The 25,083-nt window shown below is 38.7% G+C and overlaps 2 protein-coding genes across 7 annotated transcripts; both read right to left on the reverse strand.

Annotated features, from left to right (window-relative positions):
* gas1b (growth arrest-specific 1b) lies at positions 1-2,559 on the reverse strand. The gene has a single exon (XM_042509434.1). It carries the CDS (start codon positions 2,204-2,206, stop codon positions 1,433-1,435), a length of 774 nt encoding a protein of 257 aa, XP_042365368.1. The 5' UTR covers positions 2,207-2,559; the 3' UTR covers positions 1-1,432.
* A 13,899-nt stretch (positions 2,560-16,458) lies between these two features.
* Positions 16,459-24,542, reverse strand: fbp1b (fructose-1,6-bisphosphatase 1b). Of its 6 annotated transcripts, XM_042509388.1 has the most exons (10): positions 24,080-24,137; positions 23,749-23,836; positions 20,152-20,354; positions 19,073-19,235; positions 18,847-18,939; positions 17,879-18,019; positions 17,589-17,726; positions 17,320-17,439; positions 16,808-16,997; positions 16,459-16,676 (listed from the first exon to the last, which is right to left on the reverse strand). In XM_042509388.1, exons 2-9 carry the CDS (start codon positions 23,779-23,781, stop codon positions 16,809-16,811), a joined length of 1,080 nt encoding a protein of 359 aa, XP_042365322.1. In that variant the 5' UTR covers positions 23,782-23,836; positions 24,080-24,137; the 3' UTR covers positions 16,459-16,676; position 16,808. The 6 variants fall into 6 exon arrangements, with proteins under 6 accessions (XP_042365322.1, XP_042365325.1, XP_042365328.1 ...); XM_042509391.1 differs by lacking the exons at positions 23,749-23,836; positions 24,080-24,137 and adding an exon at positions 24,501-24,542 and having other exon boundaries at positions 20,152-20,494; XM_042509394.1 differs by lacking the exons at positions 23,749-23,836; positions 24,080-24,137 and adding an exon at positions 24,501-24,535.
* Positions 24,543-25,083: the final 541 nt, after the last annotated feature.

Raw genomic sequence — 25,083 nt, forward strand, 5'->3', positions numbered from 1 at the left:
TCATTTTAAAACTCTTCTTTATTATTGTGCATGTACATTCAGAGGAGTGTGTTTCTAATGAGCACTTAAATTCTCCACTCACCCGAACACACTCTTTCTCAGTGTGTCTTTGTGAAGACCTCTCACAAACACACTGGGGTGAGGATAAACAAACTGACCCAACAGCTTCTTGGCTCCATTTGGGCCACAAATCCCTAAGAGGAGGAGTTTGCTTTCCTCTCGCCAGTTTGAACAGTTTTTAAGAATGAAACACTTTATATCTTAAGCAAACTTCCATGTTCACAAGGTCAGTGAAGAGATACTTGAATCGCTTGCATTACCTGCCCTCGGATTTCATTTCAGTGGCTTACATCAACTTTGGTTTGTAATGAAGGGGTTGTGGAGAAAGTCTCTATACAGCTGGTACAAGAAAATTGCTGTGATTTCACAGCACGCCTCTGATATGGTCACATAACGGTGAATAAGCTGTAAAGAGTTTTTAGGCACTTTAGACATTTCTTTCCTGTGTGGTCATAAAAGAGTGGGACTCACCTATTCATACAGTGCAAATCTCTTGTCACTCATAAACAAATATTTTTATGCAATATACTGTACAATCTATCTTTACATAGCTGACATACAAAAATAGGCTCCTAGGGCATTATCAAATGACTTAGGGACTGTTCTTTATCAAAAAGGAGTGGGTGGTGCAAAATCAGGGAGGCACTTCAGATGATTATTTTCAGCATTGGGTAGGGGGTTATGTTTTTTGATTTGGCTTCAGGAAGGAACATTTAACTTAACATGGTCGTGTTTTGTATTTATTTCAAATATCCTCAGAACTAAAACACCCAAAAGTGGCTTTTAAAGGCATGTTTTCTTTAAAAATCTCCCAAATCACACAGTTTATTGTAGCCAGAAACTGTGAAATGTGGTTATTTACTGTGAAGAGAAGGTCCTGCATTTTTGCCCAGGCTCAAGGAAAAATAGTTGATGTTTGTAGCTCCGGGTAGGGTCTTCATACAAAATGAAAAAAAAAGAAAAAAAAAGAAGATATTTGTAGCACTGGGAAGGGTCATGATACAAAATCAAAATTGATAATAATATTTTTTAAATTATATTTGTAGCTCCAGGGAGGCTCATCAAACAAAAATACTCAAACAGATTAAAAAAACCACCCCAGCCACCCGCCTACTCCTATAAATAAAGTACAGTCCCTGTCCCTAACATTGCTGCTGAACTGAAATTTAACTTGTGCTTCTGAGTGATTAACAAACAACAAATGTCCTGGATTGTATGAACATGTGCAGATCTAGAGTATAAAATTTAGTGGTGAATTTAAAAGCCCCCAAAATGTTAGTAAACGACAAAAAATGCCTGATTATAACAAAGCAGACACTCTAGTGAGGTGATTTTTTCATCCACAATGACTGTCCTTATTGGCAGCAGCTTTTCAGACAAATTTGGTTAAAACCAGAATGGTGGTCAGGACATTCAGCAGAGTCTGGCCAGGTAGAGAGTCACTGCTTGAATTCTCCACATATTGATAATCATCCTGGTCCATATAATCATCCTCAGAGTCGTCCTCGGCGTCTGAAAAGCCGCTCCCTGCTTCCCGATCATCGGTGCAGAAAGTTTTCATGCTGACCTTTATATACTCGCAAATGTTCCTGTCCGTGCCATCACACACACAAGTGTCCAGCTGCTGCGCTTTCGGTATGGAGCGCATGTTGGCGATCACTCTGCGGCACCCGTCCGAGCACCTTTCCCCTCCGAAAAGTTTCCGACAGTGAAATAAATAATCCCTCATGGCAGAGCTACACGTCTGGTCCATCTCGCACTGCCGCCGGGCCTCGGTGCAGCCCATGGTGCTGGTTCGAGGCAGGCACGGCTCGATGGCTTGCTTGGTGCTCCTGCAGACCGGGTCCAGGGCGCAGTCGCAGTCCTCCAGAGCCGGGCCGCTTTGGGTTAGATTGAGCTGAATGAGAGATGAGATGCAATGACTGGGACACTTCTTGCGCTCCCCATTGATGACAGAAGCGCAGGCATAGACGTACTGATCGTACGCGTAATGGCACTCCGGCTCTCCGTGGCACTTAAGGATGGCTTTCCAGCACACCAGCCGACGGCTGTGGTTAGGAGATCCGACACATAAACCGATGATTAAGATAATTACACTGCATATCAAAAGCGCTGCCCGCTCCATCAATGTGGCACGACTTGCCATTTCCAGGAAGAATGAATCTTAAAAAGGTTAGTCTTCATATGGGCCTCTGTAGTTCTTGCACGCTGCGAAAAAACAAGGTTATTCCAAGATGGTTTCATATCATGGCACAGTTGGGGACTTGAAGTCAATGAGGCGCAACAGAGTGAAGTTTCATCTGAGAAAAAGTTTTCCAGTTCTCGCAAGTCCCAGTCCGTTTTCGAAGGCTTCGCGCGCGGATCTTTCTCTCGCTCAGTGCCCACGCACACGAGTAACAATTTGGATAAACATCTTTCCCAAACTTTGCCAAAAGTACCACTATGTATCCTCGTTCCTAAAGCCACTCATCTGCTTTCACTTCCTATCCGCATCCTCTCGAGCTGCAGCAGCTTTGTGATGAAGGCTGTGCGCTGATGGGCTGATTAGGTTACTGCGACAACCCCCCTCCCATTGGTCCGATCAACTGTTGTGATTCTGTCGTCACACGCGGGCAGTGACGCAGGCTACTGTTTTTTCAACTGAACTAAAAGGAAACTTTCTTTAACTAACTAAATAAATAAATACTACTACTACTACTAATAATAATAACAGCAACAACAACAACAACAAAAACAATAATAATAATGATATAAAAACAAAATCAAAATTAAAAAGGAAACCTCTGCAAATATTTTTTTTTCATCTTACACACGTCATGTGATTTCAGTTTATTAAGATATTTATTTACTTGCATTTAAAACTTTGAGCTTCTTAAATTAGTGTATCCTTCTGTTATTCTGACTAGTATGTGCATTACATACTGTGTACTTTACAGACATAAACCCACATATATACTGTATGAGTGCATTAACATATGCACATTTCAGTATATGGTTTAGCATGACATGTACATATACTTTTTTTTTTTTTTTTTTAAATTTTCTGTGCTTTCTTCTCATAAGATTACACAAATAGAACTACAGCACATAATCTGAGTGTATAATTATTTATTTTTATTTTATTTGTTTTTTTCTTTCCTTTATGTACATTATTTTGTTTAGTTTGTCATTGTATATTGTGATGTTGCTTGTTTCAAAATATAAATTAAAAAATTGAAGAAAAAATTTACATTTACTCGTTTGTTTACCATGAGATGACACATTACAGTCATCTGTAAATCTTTGGAGTTATAATCATTTTTCAGTGATAGAAGCACTTAAGCACTCAGATCATTTACTTAAGTAAAATTAGTAATAACATAATGTAAACATAAGTCCACAAGTAAAACTAAAGTAAAATACAAAAGTAAAAGTATACAAAAGTAGCTTCCCTTTGCGTGGTGATATGGTTGGTGAGTGTAGTTCACTATGATCGACAAGTTTTAATAACTACTCAAGTACAGTTTTTCTGTAGTTGTACTTATACTGGTCAAAAGTAGACAGATGTTCTCTGCAGTCTATCCATTATTCACTTGCTTTGCATTATACTACTACAAAGTTTGGGTTTCACATGATATATAGCTCAACTGCTGTGGTCTCATTCTTGAATAATTGCTCCTCTCTGCATTGAGACCCGATTGTAATGAGGCACAGCTTCTTCAGAAAACAGTGGGATTGTGTTGCCTCCCCGCAGGGAAAGACGACAGCTGTTAAAACACGTGCAGAGCTCCTGTCTTACACTTTTTCCACCATGAAACAACAAGCCTCGATTGCGTAGCTGTGACACATCATGCCCGTGAACACTGCACTTACACATTTGCACGCAGCAATAAAGACATGACAGCTTAGAGATTTAGGAACTATGATCTCCTGACATAGAGCTGGGAAAGAACCAAAGGCCTTAAAGGGATAGTTACAATTTTTTTGAAGTGGGGTTGCATGGGGTACTTATCCATAATCAGTATATTACATACTGCAGATGTCAGTTGGCACTGTCTCAGTTTGGAGAAGCAGGCTGGACTCCAACATGGAAGCTAAGCAAGCCACTGCTGTGGACAGGTTCAGCAGTAAAATGTTTTTGAGCTACCCACAAAAGTTCCACCTAAAAATCCATTTTAGTTTAAGTGTACTTTACCTTTGCGTCAGACAGCCCAGGGTTTCAACGGGGAAGTTCCCCATCCATGTTCTCATCAAAGCAACCAACAACCAACAACAAACTCCATCAACAAAAACAGTAATTTTAGCTCTATGAACACGAGAGCTGCTGGTCTACTGCTGCTTTCGATCAGTTAGTTTGTTTGAGTAATTGTGTGACTTTGGTGAATTCAAACTAATCCATTTAAGAGCCAAAGTCACATACTAAGACATACTAACTAACTGATATAGGCAGCAGTTGACCATCAGTTCCTGTCTTCAGCTATGTGAAATTACTGTTTTTCTTACTTTGGTTCTGGTTTTGAAGAGAATGCTTTAATAGCTTTGTTTTAGAGCAAAACAGTGAACATTTTCTAAATATAGTTTACACTTAAACTGATATTGATTTTTTTTAGACGAGAGGTTTTTTTATTGCTAAAATATGTTGCTGACCCCTCCACAGCAGAATCAGAATCAGAAATACTAAATTGATCACCAGGGGGAAATTGTGGTTCGTTACAGTTGCTCTGATGCCAGCATAGAGGGCACAAGCATATAAAAATGTTGCAAAAATAGAAAAACAGCAATGGTAAACAATTAGTACAATATGTAAATATTAAAGAAAAATAAGTATGCAAAATATGCTGAGTAGGTAAGTGTGTAAAAATATAAATGTAAAGAAATACAGTAAAAGATAATTAGCACACATATGTGAATGTTTTAATTCTAATATGGATAAGTGAATGCATTGCTTAGCTTCCATGTCGTACTCCAGCCTGCTTCGCCAAAACTGGGGGCATGCAGACTGACATCTACTGTATTATAATGACTATGGATAAGCACCCCCATTCAACCCCAATTAAAAAAAACTGAACTATCCATTAAAGGAAAAGAAAACCCATTTGGCTGTTTTTTTTACTGCCCATTCTGTGCAAAAGTAATTAGAGGTGTGAAATCCTAATGACCCAGTACTTTACCTTTTGTTAAAGAGTATTTCCTATTTCCTAACAATAACAGTTAACAAGAAAGAGAGTGTGAAGAGGAAAAACATCTTCAGCCACACGCCATGTAAATAAACATCAAGCGTGAAGCCACTTAGAATGAAAACAGAGTGGATCTGTTTCGACCCTTGAGGCCAACAGCACAAAGTGTAGAAAAGGAAAACACTCGGTCATTGGGATAACTCTGTTCTCCTGACCCCGTCACATCACTACGCCATGACCACAAAGATGTGGCAGCTCTCAGGGGACCCTCAGAGCCCCTGATTCCAATTAGAGAGATTAGAGAGGAGTCAAGACAAGTGCAGAGGAGTTTCTTAGCCTAACAACCCATAACTGCCCCCCCTCCACCTCCTCCAGCTGGCATACCAGAGCAACAGGATGACTGCAGACTCAATTTAGAGCAACATCAAAGTGGAGGTTAGAGAAAGCCCAAATGGTGAACTGCTCAAGGGTCCACATTAACTACAGAGAGCCTGACATCAGCCCCGACCACTAAGGCCAAAGGGGACTCTTAACGGAGATAGATATGTGTCGCTGCTTAAGACATAACTATTCGACATGTTTTGAAAGTTTGGGTTTCTCTTTTGCCCTTGTAGAGCCGCACACTCTGACGCACAAGGCCTTTACAATGCTTTCTTTGCAACAACAAACTAAAGAGCACACCCTGGCCACACTTGCTTTGCACTTTTAAGGAGTTCATAATGCATAGCAGAACCAAAATCCCATCAGTGTTGGACAGCAGCCAGATGAGAACAACAGCCAGATTCAGTGGAGCCAGTGGCTGTGTATGATGGAGCAGGCAGCTGCTCTCCCCCCCCAAACTGTACCTCTTAAATTACTCCAATACATCACTGAGATACTTTACTTCTACACCAAACTTCTCACACAGTTCTAAAATGAATACGAAGCCAGTGTCCTCTGCAGCCTCCTCCTCCCTTTATTTCAAAACGACTACCTCCAGATATGCATCCTGTACATGCGGTTGTTCATGCCGACTTGCATATAATAGTTTTTCCAGAATTGGAATGCGGTTCCCGAGAGTAGATTTGTAAATACTCATGCGGAGACAGACGTGCTCTTCAGTTTGTCTCCACTGCTGTCAGAAGTCATTACACACAAGCTGCTATGCCAGAACAATTCACTGAACTTTGTATTCAAGTGCTTCCAAGCCCAGAGAGAGGCAGAGAGAGAGGGGGGTGGGGGTGGGGGAGGGGGTGGGGAAAGGAGTCAATATTAAAAAGCTGCCAAGTGTTTTTCTGTCTGCGTTTTTTCATTTTTCTGTGGCTCATAGAAACTTCTCAGATGTCGGTCTTAGACATGCTGATATTTTGTCTTCATTTTTCTCACAGCAAAGGGAGGAATTCATGCTTCTGGTAAAAACAAGAAAATAACTCGCATGCATAGTCGTGGGCTGAATATGCAGTAGAGGTGTCATCATGAATCAAGTCAACAACACTGCAGTAATTTGGTTTACTAGTATGCACCTTAAAGGTTACTCAAAAGATCAGATCACACGGATCAGAATTTTTTTTGGTCAAAAATAACTGGATGGATTGCCATGAAACTGTGTACAGAAATTCATGATCCCTAGAAGATGAATCCCAGTGACTTTGGTGAGGCCATAAAGTTTGCTCTAGCCCCAAGTTTGACATTTCCATTTTTAGTTTTTTGTGAAATGTGATCTCTATAATGTGTTAGCAGAATCCGTAGGTGACGGGACAAGATTTTAGCACTGGGAATGTTCTGGTTTCCATTCGTAATCTGAGTAGTAGTAACAAATCACATTTGAACGGCAGGTAAATAGTCCATGTGGCTAAATTGCAATCTCTGAACCCATCAGCTATTGTTTGACAAAGAGTCAGCTTTTTGAAAATGTATCTGCATTCATTTCACACATATACTGTATGTTAAAAGAGATTAGCCAAAATGACTGACACATGGAAGAGAAAGTCTTTGCCCAGACTACTGCTGGCTACACTGGATCAATCAGAAATATTGGCCCATGCCCCCAGAGGCTTTATCATCGTCAGACCGATAACAAAGTGAAAACAGATTAACAACTATTGGATGGATGGTCATGAAATTCGTCATATAGGATAATATTTGTGGTATCCACAAAATGAATCCTACTGACTTAAGTAACCCCCTGACTTTACATCTATTAACACCGACAAGTCAAGGATTTTACTTATCCAGTGAAATATCTCAATATCTACAAGGTAGATTACCACAAAATCTCACACTGACAATTTACCCTCTCCAGTCAATGCATTCATATAGATTTGGAGATCCTCTTTCTCCCATCTGTTCTATCAATTGCAATGAGATTGTGTTCAGAAATTCATAATCCCCAGAGGATAAATCCTAAGGACTGTGGTGATGCTGTGACATTAGCAGCAGCACAACATTTACATTTTTGTCTTTTAGTGAAAGGTATCAACAACTATAGGATGTATAGTCATTAACTTTGGCACATATATTCATGGCATACAGAGATGCCACCAAGTCTATTGACTTTGGTAAATCTGACTTTTCATATAATGCCACCAGCATGTCATTAATTTCCCTTATCCAGTAAACCATCACAATATCTATGAAAAGGATTACTACAAAATTTTATACCGACATCCTTAGTTCCAAGACAATGTGTTCAAATGGCTTTGGTGATCCTCTGTCTTCCATATTTTCTATGTATTGCCATGAAATTTGGTACAGATTAGCATTTAGCACACCAGGTTAATGGGATTTTCTCTTTCCTAGTCTCTCCAGACTCCAGCACACCCCATACTTTTATCACACCAGAGATGTTTTAGGGATGATACCACATGTTCTGAGAGCGTGTCCCCCTGGGGAGGGAGCCCTGCACCCTGGCAGGAAAAAGACTTGACTTTGAACTCAGTGAAAAGAACAAAGCCACAAGTTCAAACATGGGTCATTCCAGCTATAAAGTAGCCAAGAGTGCTCAGAAGGTTATAATCCTCCAAGCCAACAGTTCGTAATGTGGTATAATATGAGGGTGAAGAGATAGACAATTGTTTTGTTGTTTTGGTTTCCCATCAGCAAGACTTTCACATTCCTTTGGCTTGTTTCACGGAACAGATTAACACCACGGCAGGGAGCAAAGCTGGATAACGTTACAAAAAGATTCATGTTCTGGTTGTTATTGTTTCACTCAAGGACTTAGCAGGAAAGCAGATGGGGCTGTTAAATAGATCAGAACAGAGAGTTAAACTCCAGCCAGAGAGGTAGACGCTGGTTTTGCCATCACAGAGGAACGTAATTGATAGTAGGGGCTGCAGTAGATTGATGACACCTGCAGTAAAATCTGTGGAACAATGGAAACTTCAGGATGGCTTGGCCCTGCAGTATAGAGATAATGAGTGGCAGTGGTCAGGTAATGATAAGATAGCAGAGCCATTTCTTTCAGAAGAGGGGAAGATAATAAAGCCACACAAATTTCCCCAGAGGTAATAACAGTATCTCTGTGTAAAAACAGGGAGGTGAGAAGCTATTACAGGAGAAAAAAGAGACTTTAAGGCAGAAAGAGTTTTTTTAGTTATTGTGTGAAACATGGCCTCCCCTCTCCTCTACAAACTCAGATCACGTTTCTCTCAAGAGGAAATAGCTCCTCAGATACAGATATGCCACCTCAACCTCAGCACAGAAAGGATATTGTTCACTGGATTTAAGCCTTAACAAGGAACCTGAAAGGAATAAATTGACTGCACAGCGTCTACTTTACAAGAGCTGAAGAGAAAAAAGGAAGCATGTGTTGAATGGCTGACCCTTGGTCACTGAGAATGACATCTAGGGATGTGAAGCCTGAATTGAGTTTTAATCAGCATTACATTATCTGATGAGCATGAATAAAGACACACTGGATCATCATTTAATGGTGTGATATGCTACCACAGTGCTACGTATTGGGACTGATAAGAGGATTGAGGAAACTCTCATATCTGTAAAATAATAGGCTACAGCTTTGCAACAAGACTAGTAACAGAGGGAAACAGCTCTGTCAAATAGCAACAAAACACACAAAATGCACCCAGAAGTACCCATAATACCAGCACTTATAAAGTTTATGAACACCTTATATCTTTTATGTATGCACAAAAAACAAAACAACAGTTTTCCATTTTATGTTGGGGTTCTATGCCAATCTCAACCCAACTGCCAGAAAAAATGTTGGCATTGTAGTTTTCTGCATTTGCATGTTAGTATGTAGCAGATACGTTAAGACTTTATGTTGAGACTTTAAGTTTCAACAGTGCTCTGTTTAACATATGGTTATGTTTAGGCACAAAAAATCACTTGGTTATGATTCAGAAAAGATAATGCTTTGGTTTAAAATACCCAGTTTTGGTGTCAAAATCGGAACTGACAACACAGCGATGACTCTCCTCAAAAAACAAGACAGAAAGAAAAACCTTTGGTGGAAAAATTTCAACTGGAAATGCTACAAATGACACGGCAAAAAACAACTATTTTTCATAGCACCATCCCAGCAGGAAACACAGACTGATGTCTTGTTGAAAAACTCGCTCTTTGTGGCAGTATCCCTACTGGAAAAATCACGGGTCGCTAGAAAACACCCTCTTTGGTGCCTAAAAAAGCACTGGAGACACAGCAATGACTCACTAAATCACTAATTTGTTGTTTGTTGGTTTCAAGAAGTGGTCAGCAGCTTGGCAGGCATCTAGGTGACACACTGTCCAAACCCCCTCCACCGCCTGACAAAGTTAGCTTATATCCTAAGCCCTTAAATGTTGATATGATACATATGAAACATGAACATGTAACATATTTTTAGTTTGCTTAAATGTACAATGTTGACTTTTTTTTCTGGCCATGGGGCTGGCTGATCTATTTTTGGCACTCAGCAATTGCCTGGAATCCAGCAGAGATTGCAAGAAGTTGCTGGTTGTGGCAAAGAAATAATTTGGTAATTAACTGTCCTGAAACGATTAACTTTCCGTACTTTTTTTCAAAAACTAGCTTGGGATTTAACTCTCCTAAAACAACTAACTTTTTGTACTTTTCAAGCCAAGCTAGCTGCTTCCCCATGTTTCCAGTTTTAATGCTAAGCTAAGCTAACTTTCCATAGCTTCGTATTTGAAGGACAAAGATATCAATCCTCCCATCTAACTCTCACTTGATTTTCCAACATGCTGCACAGTTCCTTTAAGCCCTCGAGTAAAACAGCATAGAGGTTATGTTTTCTTAAAAGATATGAGATTCTTAAATCAGAACTAAAAGTGATCATAGCGGGATTATTACTTTGCATACACATACACACACAGACGAGTCCTACGAAAGAGCTGAAGAAGCCAGATATAAGATTGCCAGTCTTTCATTTCCATGGCACATTTTGTAACTCAAGCCGTCTGGCACTCTGCCAATGTGGGGCACATTTTGAGCTCAATCTTGAAGGCGTAGCTGCTGTTTCAGGAGACAGAAAATAAGATGTGACCCAGGTCTTCCCTGACATTTGCCTGAATAATCACAATGTTTCAGTAGAACCGAATACATGGTTTGAGTAGCATGGGCCATTGGTGCTAGATTATCTTTCTGCAAGCCTTGGGAGTATTCTTAGAACTTCAGGATAGTCACAGGAAGTGTGTAGGCTGTGTAATTTATGACTTTTCGGTGAACAATTGCTGATGCAGTTGACAAAGGCACAGATCATTCCAGCTCAGTGTAAAAGCAGCCCAAGATATGCAATTACTATAGAGTGAGACATCTCTAAAAATATCTAAACATATACAAATGCAAACATATCCGAGAGCATCCTTTGATATACCATATTTTGGTTCATGTGGACAGAGAGGCCTGTAGTTTGGTGGTTAGATTCCTTCCATTTACATTACAGTTATTGTCCCTAAACTTTAATGGGAGCAGAAAAGACTCAAGGTTTATGAAGAATCTGGTGTTCAGAGCGCAGATGAGGCTGTCCTCTGACAGTAACCACATGCTTTTAATCCAAACACACCACCCTTTGTAAGGCTCAGCACCGGCGGTGGTCTGGTCCAACTGTCCCGATCCATGACACCATAAAATAAATCATGCCAATCTGAGTGGATTTTTTTCTCCCGTTTCCCTTGACAAATATCACAAAATATCACAGTACTACTGTATTTGACACACCATAAATGACCAAACTTCTCGCAGGATTCAGGAATCATTCAAAGGACAAGTTTGCTTTAAATGGAATATTATTTTGTCCCGATCAGTTGCAGACATACTTAGTTCTCATATTATGCATGAAGAGATGGACATTTAATAAAACGTCATATCAAAGGTAAACCTGAGAAGTTACTGGACTAGCTCTGTGCAATGCAAGCATTAATGTTGCCTAGTAACATAACTTTGTACAAAACATTTTCACTTCTTTGCCCACTAAAGTGCAGTAATGGTTTCTCCCATCCAGCTTGGCCTCAGTAGAATTACATCAGTTTTGGTTCAGACAAGAGTTTTTCTCAGCTGGGTAACCAGAGACTCACTCAGCTGTCAGTTTGATTTTCAGATTTTGGATGCAGATGTATGAAATGTAGTCTTGTGATGTGAATCTACCAAGGAGACTTGGACTCTTACCTCCAAAACAAGAGTATGTTGTGGGGCAGGGGGTGGACGGGATTACAGATGCATGAAGTATCAGGTACAAATATGGGTCCTTTCTGGCCGAAAGTTGAGGCAGTATTTGGATTAGCAGTTAGCTCCAGCCAGGGTGGTCTGGGATACAGAGTTTATGTTTAATTTAAACATCGGCTCTCCGAGTCTGCCTACTGTCACTGCACTGAGAAAAGCCATGCCGATGGGTTAAACAAAAAGTGGGATGGTAGGTCTAATATGTAGTCATGACTGAAGTTATGAAACCTTTTTATGCTTTACAACCTGGCAGACAGACTCTAGTTTATAGTGGAAGTCTCTGGCTGAATAGATAAAGGCTGTAGATATAGCTTTTATCTTTTGCTTTGAGCCACTGTTACAGTTTGGGACCTTCATTGCCCGTCACCTCTTGACTTTCTGCTAATAAAGAAATAAAAAGTGCCTGCAAACTAGTAAGAGTCTACAACCATGCTATGTCTCAGTGACGATATAGTAATGGTGCTGGAGGAAGACTTTAAATATCACCAAAGTTGTTGCTATTCATCCTGCAAGTGAAGAGATAAGAAGTCTCTGTCAGAAATATCTTAATAAATTGTAAAGCTTGCATTGTTTGATTTGATGTTGTGCTGCCTCTTTTCTACTTTTGCACTTGAGATATTTTGCTCAAAAGCACAAAGTTCAACCTCATGGTGTTACTGCAGAAAAAGTCAGAGGATCATCAATGTCAGTATTGATCCACTGGAGACCATAAATGCTTGAACAAATTTCCTGACAATCCATCCAATATTTGAGAAATTTCAGTCTGGACCAAAGTGATGGGCCGACTGGCTGACAAAGCCATGCTGCTAGCATGACTAAAGGGAACATGTATGTTTTTTATTTATTTTTCATTATTTTATTTCTTTTCTGCATAGGTTTATTCTGCCTCTGGTGTTTCCTCACTAATGGTAGTGCTTCCTCAATTCTGAGATTTCTGGTTTTAAATGGGTACTTCTATGCTTTAGTGCCTTATTTAATCACAAAGTTATGCATGTGTGAATCTGAGTGTGTGTGTGTATGTGGGTGGCAGGGTTGCTTTCACTGTGTGAAGCACTTTGTGTTACAGTCTGCTTGTATGAAAAGTGCTATATAAATAAAGTGTGACTGATTGATTGACTGATTATCGACTTCTTTTAAGGCCTGTTTGTAATTTATCTTATTTATTTCTGCACAAACCCAATGACCTATTGTTTCTGTGATCTTCCTTTCCCTCCTGCACAAGCAAAACTGAGAAGGCTGCAGAGAGGGGGGGGTTGTTGAGTAAGCTGTCAGTTAAACAGACACACCACAGACACAGCACTTTAACACTCTTCGTCAGAGTGTAAAGTAAACAGAGCCTGTCTGGACACGGGCTGGATATCAGACAGACAAGGAAGGGCTACAACAGAAAACAACAGGTACTGACCTGTCATGGTTAGACAGAAAAAAAGGACAAAACAGTGTTGCATTATCTGACACATTGTTTCAAATTATTACTTATTTAAATTAACAATAAATCAGTTGGCAAAAGTAGTCATGACAACATAATGTGGCTAAAACATTCTGGTATGCTACTTACAGGGCTGTGATCAAGACCAACTTAAAGGTTGAGAGTGTTGGATTTAGTGACATCTAGTGGAGAGGTTGCAGATTGCAAGCAACAGAAACTTCTCCAATGTGCTAAGCGTGTAGTACAACTACAGTGGCCGATGCCAAAACACAAGAAAATGAATGACCCTATCTAAAGCTGGTGTTTGATTTCTTTTTTTGGCTACTGGAGAAACAACCTGGCAAACTCCATGGGATAGGTTGCACTCTGTATGCAAACATAATCGGCTTATTCTAAGCAAAAAGAACCCCAGACAAGTCTTAGTTTTAGGTGATTGTACACGAAGAAAAACACAGTTATGAATATTCCACTCCATTTCTCCCATCCCCTCCAAATACTACACTCTGTACCTTAAATTGAGTCCAAGTCAAGTCCAAGACCAGGTCCAATCGAGTCAGAGTGAAGTACAAGTCCGGAGCAAATCCAGTCCTGTTCAAGAAACCAAATTTTAGTATGGTGTCAATCATGAACATTTTGACATCTAATGTTAGCTGATATACTAGCTTGCTAGTGACTTCCTGTAAGTGATGTTACTCTGGTGGAAAGTGCTGAGCTTAGAGCCTCACAAAATTGCCATAATAAGAGAGTAAGGAAGAGGTGGATGAAGAGAGAATCTTTACTCATGCATCATGATGGCAGAATCAGGCAACGTTTTTGACAACTGATCCTGAATCGGCAGCCAAGAACAACTTGAACAGTTCTCAATAGCTGAGCCTGAGATCAAGACAATTCCATGTCCAATGAGGCACAAGACCAAGACAAGAGCAAGACAAAAAGTGGTCTTGAGATCGAACTCAAGACCAAGACAGGATTTGAGTGCTTACAGCCCGATCTATTTTTCTTTGTTTTTTCAAGCCTGTAAAAGTCAGACAATGATGCCACGAGATGTAACATGTAACTCATTTGGGGGTTAAGAAAATGCCTCTCTTGAAAAGCAACAATAATCCCTGAAAGTCTTCCACTTATTTTGAGCATTCACTTCAACAGTAAGTACATTATTCAAACTAACATATTCTTGTCTTGTTCTTTATACTTGAACACACACACACACACACACACACACACACACACACACACACATGCATCTACAGTACATACACACCCACACACACCACACACATGCATCTACAGTACATACACACACACACACACACACCACACACACAGTAGCAAGGGAAAAATAAACAGACTGGGTTGTGCTTTTCCTGCAAAATCTAAATATTGACTCAGTAACCTATAATCATACACAGCCTGAACAGAATCGAAATAAACAAGTGCGCCTGACATGTGTAAGTGTTTTTGTGTGTCTCATGGGCACTGAGGCTGTTGAATGCTGACACTGACAAACACACATAAAAAAGAGGAAGTGGTTCAGTTTTTAGTGAATACCAGACAATATGGATTCCATCCAGGACGCTGGAGCTACATAAATTATTATGTTCTCTATATTTACAAAGAAGGCCTTTCGAAAGCACTGAGCCCTCCCTCTCTGATCAAACATCTGCTATCAATTCACATCATTTAACTTTCATATGACTCACATGCAATATTCAAGAGGCTTTAGACTGCCAAGACATACGTTGAAAAAACCCCAATAAAAATTCCATTACGTTCACAGAGGAACTTTTCACTTTAATGCCAAGTTTCCAAGTGACATCAGCAGCTTGAGATCCACACAACTGTGTTATTATTGAGTCATAACATTAATAAAAGTTCATTAAGTTTCATATCAGACTTTCAATCTTTTTTTTTCTTTTGCTGGAAGCTACGATACAACATTGGGAAAGATACAGACTGCATATGCCGAATGTGAAGCATTGTTCTTGTACGGACCATAATGACTGCTTTGCTGAATAAACTTGATTGATTGAATGAGGCTTTTGTGTTAACATACTGTTGGATCTTTTTGTCTCTCTCACTGAGTCTTTATGGCTCATTAGTGAAGTGGCAAAGCTGTAACATTTCTGGCTCTATGAAGGCCTGTCAGGGTGTGTTGCTGATGCCAGAAATCTAACAAGGAAACACAGAGTTTCAGAGAAACAGAAGTTGTAAATGGACATGGACTTAAATTTTTTTTCCCTTTTAAAGATGTTCTACTGTCCTTTTTGTTTTTGCTTTTATGTTCTCTCAGGTTAAAGCTGAAGTAGGCAGAGATCTGGATAGGGCAAAAAAGGCCTAATTTGAAAATACACCCTCGTCCTGTAGTTCTTCCCTTTCTGCCCACCGGACAACTGCAGGCATATGCACACCATTCATACAGTAACCCAGTGTTTCCAATACACTGATTTATTTAATCTCGTTTCATTGTAGAGATACACATTGAACACTCCATCCTTTCCCCATACCCCCTCTGTGAAATGACCTGTGATTCACCAATGTCTCCTGTCACAAGTTAGATTTTCTAAATCCTGAAAACAGAAACAAGAGAAGGTGTAGAAGTGTAGTTTTCTTTTAGTCCACTTAACTTACAATATGCTTCAGGATAATTATGGGATTTCTGCCCATTAGCGGCAATATAAAAACGGCCTTCCCCAGCTTTAAAACAGCAATTCAACATTTTGGGAAATAGGTGGAAACATCTCGCCTGGGTCTGTCTACAGGTCACAAAATGTGCCCAACAACTACTGAGGCCAATGGATCAGACTATACTTAGTAGCTTCCAGGTATTAATGTGTATAGACATCCTGTTAAACCTCAGTCCAAAGTGTAGCATTGGGCTTGTTGCTTCAAAAGAAATTTCAGCAGAAGGTCAGTGAAAATACACTGTATTTTTCAACCTTTGACAGAGGCTCAAAATGATCTGCGGCAGATGTGTTGAGGCAAAAATGGCATTTTTGGATGTAAATAAAAACTGCAAACTTCTACTGTATCCAATATTTAGTCAAATAAGAGTTCTGACACAAAGTGAAACACAGTATGTCCTCTCATAGAGAAAGGCATTAACCCATTTACGCATACAGGACCTTGCAATTAAATGCACAACATGAATATTTTTTTATTTGCCTTTATTTAAAAAATACAGGGTTAGTCTCTACAAATAACACTTACAGCAGCAAGGTGGAATTAGCATAGTGTGAGGCAGACTTAATTAGCCCAGTGAGGTGCCCGGTTCTTTCATCAGTGCAGTTGAGGGAATGAGTAGAAAGCACTTGACAATGAATGTCCTGATTGAGCCTCTTGGTTGTGCTGTTAGTCCTTCAAAGAGACTGAAAAAAAAACCAAACAAAATTATTTATTATCCCAGAAAGGTCTGCTGAAGGGTGCTTATTATACACTGTCGTGTGAAAGGCTGTGAGTGGAAATGAGGTATTCCATTCACAAGAAATTACTGGAATACCTCATTTCTTGTGCTTCTTGCAGATGGACAGATACTCCTGCACATCATCAGGAGATCCCAGTACCACGGGAACCCTCTCGTGGATGCTGGTGGGCTGGATGTCCAGAACATTCATGGATCCTGTGGTGGCCATGCCTCCTGCCTGCTCCATGATAAAGGCCATGGGGTTGCATTCATACAACAGCCTCAGCTGAATGACAAAAAGCAGAAAAAAGAGTTAGGAAATGTAAGACAAATCATCATTTATGTGTGGATTTTTTTTTGGGGGGGGGGGGCATTTTTGCCTTTATTATAACATTTTTGCCTTTATTATATAAGACAGATCAATAGTGTGAAAGGGGGAGACAGAGGTGACGACATGAAGCAAAGGGCCGTGAGCTGAAATCTAACCCAGAGCCGCTGCCGCAAGGACACTGCCTTTTCTCATGGGGCGCCTGCTTTATCCACTCAGCCACCAGATACCCCAAGGATTAACTATGTTCTGTCCATTTGTATAATCCTCTACTGCTCACCTTGCCCTTAGGACTCTTGACATTAGCAGGGTATAAAAAGATCCCTCCATACACCAAAGTGCGATGAACATCAGCTACCATTGAACCAACATATCGACTTCCATATGGAGCAGAGCCATCCTGGAGACACAAACATGTATTGTAGACTTTTAGTCAGTGTGTCACTTTTGCATGCAGAATCAAAAACATTTTGCAGCCAATTTCACATTCAGCCTTTGCAATGTATTCAAGACAGGAGTGACCTTAAATTGTTCAGTCATTGCCATTACCTCTGGGTATTTCTTCTTTTGTAGGTACTCTGTCACATCTGGATAAAAATGCTGTGCATATCCCTCATTCAAACTGTAGATTTTTCCCTTTTTCTTAATCCTCACATCACGATCTACCAAGATGAACTCACCAATTGCCTGCAAGGCGATAATGAGAAAAATATCAGAAAATTATTATGAAGACACATACAATCTGAAATAATGAGCAAAAAGGAGTTATAGAAAGAAAATAACAATAAATATAATCAATTAACAGTCTTGATGCCATGACTGTGACATCTTAGTCTTACGGGGTCAAGCATGAAGCAGTTGACTCCCTGACCAGTGGAGAGGACCATCATGGTGGCGCTGCCGTACAGAGCATAACCAGCTGCCACGAGGTTTCTTCCAGGTTGCAGAGCATCCTTCTCAGATGGCTCACCATCTGTGGTCTGTGGAACGACACAGGAAAAATGTAACAACAACTGGGAGAGGCCTTTTGCAAACCAATACAGTTGTTGACACAGTCAGTTGGAATGCTGTTGTCTTTTACAAGTACACAGGGCAAGAGGATGCAGTTTGGTAATCTATAGCAGTGCACTGTATTTTATATTGTGGATTTTATAAATTAAATTCATATGATTTTAATGTGAAATATTAATCTGTCAAAAAGGTAATTTGTCTGTCTAATAAATGTAGCAAAGTACAAAACTTCCTCCTGAGACATAGAAGAGTAGAAATATAAAGCTGCAAAAAATGGATATATATAATGACTTTAAAGGTCTAATATGTAGGACTTAGTGACATGTCATGATTCTATTGCAGATTGCAAAATAACAGAAACTTTTCCCATGTGCTTAGCCTGTAGGAGAGCTAAGGTGGCCTACGTGAAAAAACGTGATTGGGGCCATCTAGAGCCAGTGTTTTTGTCTTTTCTGGGCTACTTTAGAAACATGGCAGACTTTGTAGGAGAGGATCCGTACAAATAAAAACAACTCATTCTAAGGTAACAAAAAACATAATTCTCAAGTTTCAGGTGATTAGAACGTAAATATGAATACATTACATTTCCTCTTATATATCCCTCTATATATTACACTCTTGACCTTCAAACACAGGAACTGAGTAAACATAGTTACTTTCCAGCATGAGACTATACTCTCTTATTTTACAGTTGCTGATTTAAAAAAAACTCTCTCTTTTAGAAAAAGCAAATTAAGGGGAAATCCACATTGAATAGTTAGTGTTTTGAATCAGCGTGCTGTGTCATCATTATTACCTTCTTGTAAATGCCGAAAATTGTTCCAATCGAGACCAGACAGTCAATGTTTGAGGATCCATCCAGTGGATCAAAGCACACAATGTATTTTCCCTGTCAGATGAGTACAAATAATATTATCAGTGTCACACGGATACCTGATAAACATGTGGAAATCTATAACATAAAGAGAAAAAGCAGACATAATTGCAAATACATTCATGGCTATTGTGTACAGATCAGTTACCTGCTTGTCTGGTTCCACTATGATGGCCTTCTCATCTTCCTCTGACACCAGCACACAGGAGGTGAAGGAGGACTTGATCATGTTGATGACCAGATCATTGGACAGGACATCCAGTTTCTTCACCTGGTCCCCTGTCACATTGGTGCTTCCAGCAATGCCATATCTTCCAAGAGAGGAAAGAGGAGCAGACACAATTTTAAAACCATGCAGGAAATGACTCACTTTTCTTGTAAAATGTGATAGCATTTCTCACAATATGTTATTATTTTTATTTTTGTTCAAACCAGTGACAAAAGTCTAACAAGCCCATTATCTTCTTGACCTCTGCCCTTGGGAATTGTACACAACATGTGCAGAGTTTACCTTTGGCCAGGGCCAAAGTTAAAACTGCTTACTGATTCTTAAGTAGTGATGCACAGTTAAAGATCCCTTATTGTAAAAACTCAGATTTCCTTGCCTTTGTCATTAAAAAGTAAATATAGGTGCTATATAAATACTGAATCAAAATGCTCTTTCATCCAAATAGTATCACAGTGCTTAATCCACAGAAAAATCCACCAGGCCACTACATAAAAAGGTAGAAACTGCTGCTACAGTGCCGTTACAATCACTTCCCAGCTGCAATAACAGATGTATAGGACCTAGAGACAGTGACCAATCTGTGCAGACTGGACTTTTTAGGGGGGGTTTAAGGACAGAGGGGCTAAAACTGAGCCTTTCTAAACGAGGATGAACACAAGTACATTCAGGCAGATAGTATGAGAAAAATAAAGTGTTTCTGGAACATTAAAACATGTACACACTCTAGTAGTATCCCCAAATACAAGTATGCACCCAGAAATTAGCAGAATATGGGACCTTTAAGAGACAAAAGTAATGCACTGGATTAAAAACTGGATAACCTAAAAGTAATGTTAAAATAAACACAATTAGAGTCATCAGATAACAGTAACCTTGATCCTTGAGTTCACTAGGGAAGAAAACTTAGTTCCCCCATCCACCTTCATACTGACATGAATACACATTTCCGTCTTTTATTTCCACATTGGAATATTTTTGTTTTTCAAAGTAATACTCACAGGTTTGCGATCCCAGCCTTCCTGACAGCAGTTGAAATGGCTTTGACGGCGGTGCAGATGGAATTGAGCAAATTCGTCAGCTCACCCGTTCCATGGGCCTTCCTGCCCTCCTCCAGAACAAACCGGGTGAGAGTCAACACGTTGGTATCGAAGGCTCCTTTGTCAGACATTTTGCTGTCAGGTGTGGGACTGGGACCTAATGCCTCAAGTGAAATAGGTGAGGGTAGACCTGAAGTTAAAAAAGGTGGACTCTAGAACTGAGATAGGGGAAGGGACGGGGGTGTGCAACTCTTCCAACCAATCAAAAGTGTCCTTTTCACAGTTGGTTTGATCACTTCTGTAACTGTGGGTTTAAAAGAGCAAAGTTCACAGATAGTGATTTGGTTAAAAGCAACAATGGTGTTAAAAAGAATGAATTGTTGCTCACTTTGATTTGTGAGTAGATGGTTTTTCCATTTTGCAGCGGCCTATTTAAAGTTCTGCTTAATATTTATTTTTACCAACAATGTGAATGGACGAAATCCCAAAATTGAGTGAATTTAAAACTTGAAAAAAAGAAAAAAGAAAAGAAAAAAGAACTTAGTACAAACACAGTGAGATCTTGTTTCATTGTGCATTTATGGTGCAGAAGTGCAGAATCATTCCAAAAACTTCTAACAGACACACTGCTTATACAGCGCTACATTTATCACCAATTTCTTTAGGGCAAATGCAAACAGTGGCTGGATTCCTATTATATTTTAACTTTCATCTGTTTAGCTTTACAAGTGCCAAGCAATTTATGAGATTAATTTGACATTTAACATACATTGGGACAAAATATACAGTCACTTATATCAATACATTTTCACTCACAATAACCCCCTTTTAGGGAAACGTGCAAGTGCTGAATATGACTGGCTCAGCACTTCTCTGGAAACATTACCGTAACTGCCTAAACATTCTTTCCCTGCGTGATCCTGAAGAAGTGTAAAGTTCAAATCATGGCACTCATTGTCCTTGTCTACCCTCCCTGTGATTTTATAAAACACCTTTACTATTGCATTTGCTAAAAAACAGTATTTGCAGTCAGTGTTGTCTTTGAGTCAGTGTGTCTCTGCATGCATGTAGTGAGTTTATGGCTGTAAGACAAACATGGAAAGGTAAAATGACTTCACATAGAGTTACAACATGAGCTTGCATGAAATGTGTCTGAGACCTGTTGTGCAATGAACTGCACAGGTTGAACTTTGAACTCAACAAGATACCAGGCATGATAATGGCCACAGTCATGAGGTAATGTATGATAGTTGATCACACACCATTCAAAGCTGTTTCAGATTTATGTTAGCGATGTAGTTGCAAATGTCAATTTTGTAGACCAGCATGAGAGCTACAAAAATTACACAACTGATTTCAGTTTAGTGGGTCCCTTACATACACATACACATACACATACACAATAGTTAAAATAAAATATAGATATATTTGTTTGTAAACAGCATAAGCTTAAGCATACTCTTTTTTTCCTGTTATTGCTGATCTAGAGTGGCGTGTATTTCTCCACTGTGTCCACATGATGTCGCCGTGCAGCTAAAAAGCTGTTGAATATAAACGAAGTCTTGGCAAAGACATTCCAAAGAACCGGTCATTTCCTGTTAACTCTGCTGAACCCTGAGTCAGTTTTGTAGTTCTCTGCAAATTAAAGCAGCCACTTTCTTTCTTCCTTTAACTTTCAGCACTATAAAAAACAGCTCAAGTTAGATATACTAGCATCCTGTAGGATGTGAGAGTGACCAATTTTCTGTTTTGACATTTTTTATGGTAATACAATTAGTGGAAAGTAGGGATGATAACAATTAATCCATAAGAGATTAAATCATTCTGAATTCATTTGTGAACATGTGAAACTTAATCGATCAATAAATAGGCTGTGCAATGCTGTCAAAGTGTATGCAATATGTTGCTGTGAGCTTTGACTGAGGAAAAACACATTTGGTATTATTTGAAATAAGCAATGTTTTTATGGATTTTTAAAATAACGATGAGTCGGTTGTTAATTTTACCAATAACTGATTAAGGACAGTGCTTACAATTTGCAACCCTAGTGAAAAGGTGTAGTTAAATCTATACGAAATATTTAAACAAAGACTGCAATGTCTTTGTTTTTGCTTTATACAACTCTGACAAAATCCTAAATCAATATTCACTGAAATACAAAGGACCATCTCTGTAATTTGCACATTTCTATCAGTTTTGTATTACTGCTTAGTCTTGAAACTTAGATCTGTTTTCATCTGTTTTATGTATGAGTATTGTTTTTTAACTGCACCCTGGTAAGAGCACCCTGATGACGTAAGCTCAATCGAAACAAAATGTGGAGCTCACATTGTCAGGATGATTTTACCGGGCTTATTTAATAGGGGCAATATCTTCATAACCATAGGCTATTTTTGGCTTCTAAGCTCTGCTGCACAATGTTTAAACTTAAATTCTTACTGTCTTTTCTCATGACATGTATGTGCAAATAAATCTGTAACTGGAGGGAGGACTGAATTTATTGGCAAAAAAATGACTAGATTTAATATACTACCTTTTTTTTTTTTTTTTTTACAGTAAATATACCTACTTTAGTTCATATAAAAGACATTAAATGTACTCAAAAAGACTGCATTTATTTATTTATTTTTTTTAAATGACTGTATTTTAATATGTGACTACCTTTTTCAGTAAATATACTACAGATCATGTTAAGAAATTGTAAAAAAAATTGTAGAAAGTGTATTCTAAAACACTAAATATATTGGAAAAAAGACTATTTTTAATGATATGTGACTACCTTTTTACAGGTAGTGAATATACTATAGCTAGTATACCAAGAAATTAAATGTGTTCTAAAAGACTGAATTATTGAAAAGAGCTTGTATATGTAATGTCCTTTTTACGGTAAATACACTATATTTCCTGTCAAGAAATTAAGTGCACTCTAAAAGACTGAATTATCAGAAAAATGACTATTTTTAATGATATGTGATTACCTTTTTACAGTAAATATACTAGGGCTCATGTCAAGAAATTTAATGCTTACTAAAAGACAGAATTTACTGGGAAAAAAAGACTATTTTTAATGATACGTGACTACCTTTTTACAGTAAAAATACTACAGCTCATTGTCAAGAAATTAAATGTGCTCTACAAGAACAGAATTATTGATCATTGGTAAGAACATGGCAAGTAAACACGCCCTCTCTTGCAGAGAAGCCTATGGTGCTAAAGACAATGGTGACAAAAAACATGTAGTATTTATGCTGTGTAATCGATTCAATAGAAGGAAAGACATCATCAATATTTTACTGAGGACTGTTCATCAGTGACTGAGAGACTCCCAGGAGCACCTGCTGTGCATGTTGACAGCTCTCCACACATGCGCAGTAGCTGCCCTACTGTTGCTCTGTTAAAACTTATTTTGTTTCGCAGTTAAAAGGTTAAATAAAGACGTAAAGAGGAGAAATTATAACATCGCGACGGCATTAATGTTTAAAAATGCTTTTCGACCTTTCCAAATGGATACTTTATGGCTTTATTTTTAACCTCTACATCACAACAGCTTGTCATTACCTGCTCCTCTTCTACAGGTGAGTGGCACCTCATCACATTGCTAGCGAGCTAGCTAACGCAGGCTAACGGGCGACGAGCTCACGTTGAGCTAAGTTTTAAAAGAAAAAAACAAACATTATATTCACAGGACAGTCAAGTAAGAGTTTTGCACCGGCATCATATCATTATTTAAGTTTATCATCTCTCACCGTCACCACAAGGCGTCAGGCTTTAGCAGCATTCAGGCTTGCTAACTATTGTTTTTGGTGGTCAAGAGACAATTGTCCAGTTTGCATTTATGTCATCTTAATCTACAGAACAGGCCTATTTTATTTTTTTTAAGAACACATACCTTATTCAGCGGGCTTTGTGAGTATCAAACGTCGAGGAATTCCTTGATAAAGTGCATGTCCTATAAGCCAAATGTTAATTAGGACTTTAAAATCACCTGCTAAATAGAGAGAGGGGGGGAAATGTTTTGGGCTCTTCCACAAATCAGCGAAAACACACGTCATAGACCCAACCATTCTGTCCTGTGACCCCTTAGGATAAAGCAATGTCTACTCGACCTCTTACTGTCAATTGTTTGTTTTCCACAGTGATTTTGTTTTTAATATTATAAGTAAAATAATTTTTAAAAGTGTTAATTATCTTATATTGTAAAAACAACAACAACAACATTTAGATAAGAGGAGTCTGTTGATTTTTTTAAACGACATATGTCATCTTAATCTACAGAACAGGCCTATTTTATTTTTTTTAAGAACACATACCTTATTCAGCGGGCTTTGTGAGTATCAAACGTCGAGGAATTCCTTGATAAAGTGCATGTCCTATAAGCCAAATGTTAATTAGGACTTTAAAATCACCTGCTAAATAGAGAGAGGGGGGGAAATGTTTTGGGCTCTTCCACAAATCAGCGAAAACACACGTCATAGACCCAACCATTCTGTCCTGTGACCCCTTAGGATAAAGCAATGTCTACTCGACCTCTTACTTCAATTGTTTGTTTTCCACAGTGATTTTGTTTTTAATATTATAAGTAAAATAATTTTTAAAAAGTGTTAATTATCTTATATTGTAAAAACAACAACAACAACATTTAGATAAGAGGAGTCTGGGGATTTTTTTTAAACGACATATGTCATGTAAATTACATATGTTACAATTTTTTTTTTAAAGGCATATTTTTTTAAAATCTCAACATCTATCTGTCTATCTATCTCTCTCTCTCTCTCTCTCTCTCTATATATATATATATATATATATATATATATTATATATATATATATATATATATAGTTATGATTATTATTTTTTTTTTTTTTTAAAGAAAACATTACTTTAAAACCCACA

This window comes from Plectropomus leopardus, chromosome 20, assembly GCF_008729295.1.
Source record: "Plectropomus leopardus isolate mb chromosome 20, YSFRI_Pleo_2.0, whole genome shotgun sequence".
Taxonomy (NCBI): domain Eukaryota; kingdom Metazoa; phylum Chordata; class Actinopteri; order Perciformes; family Serranidae; genus Plectropomus; species Plectropomus leopardus.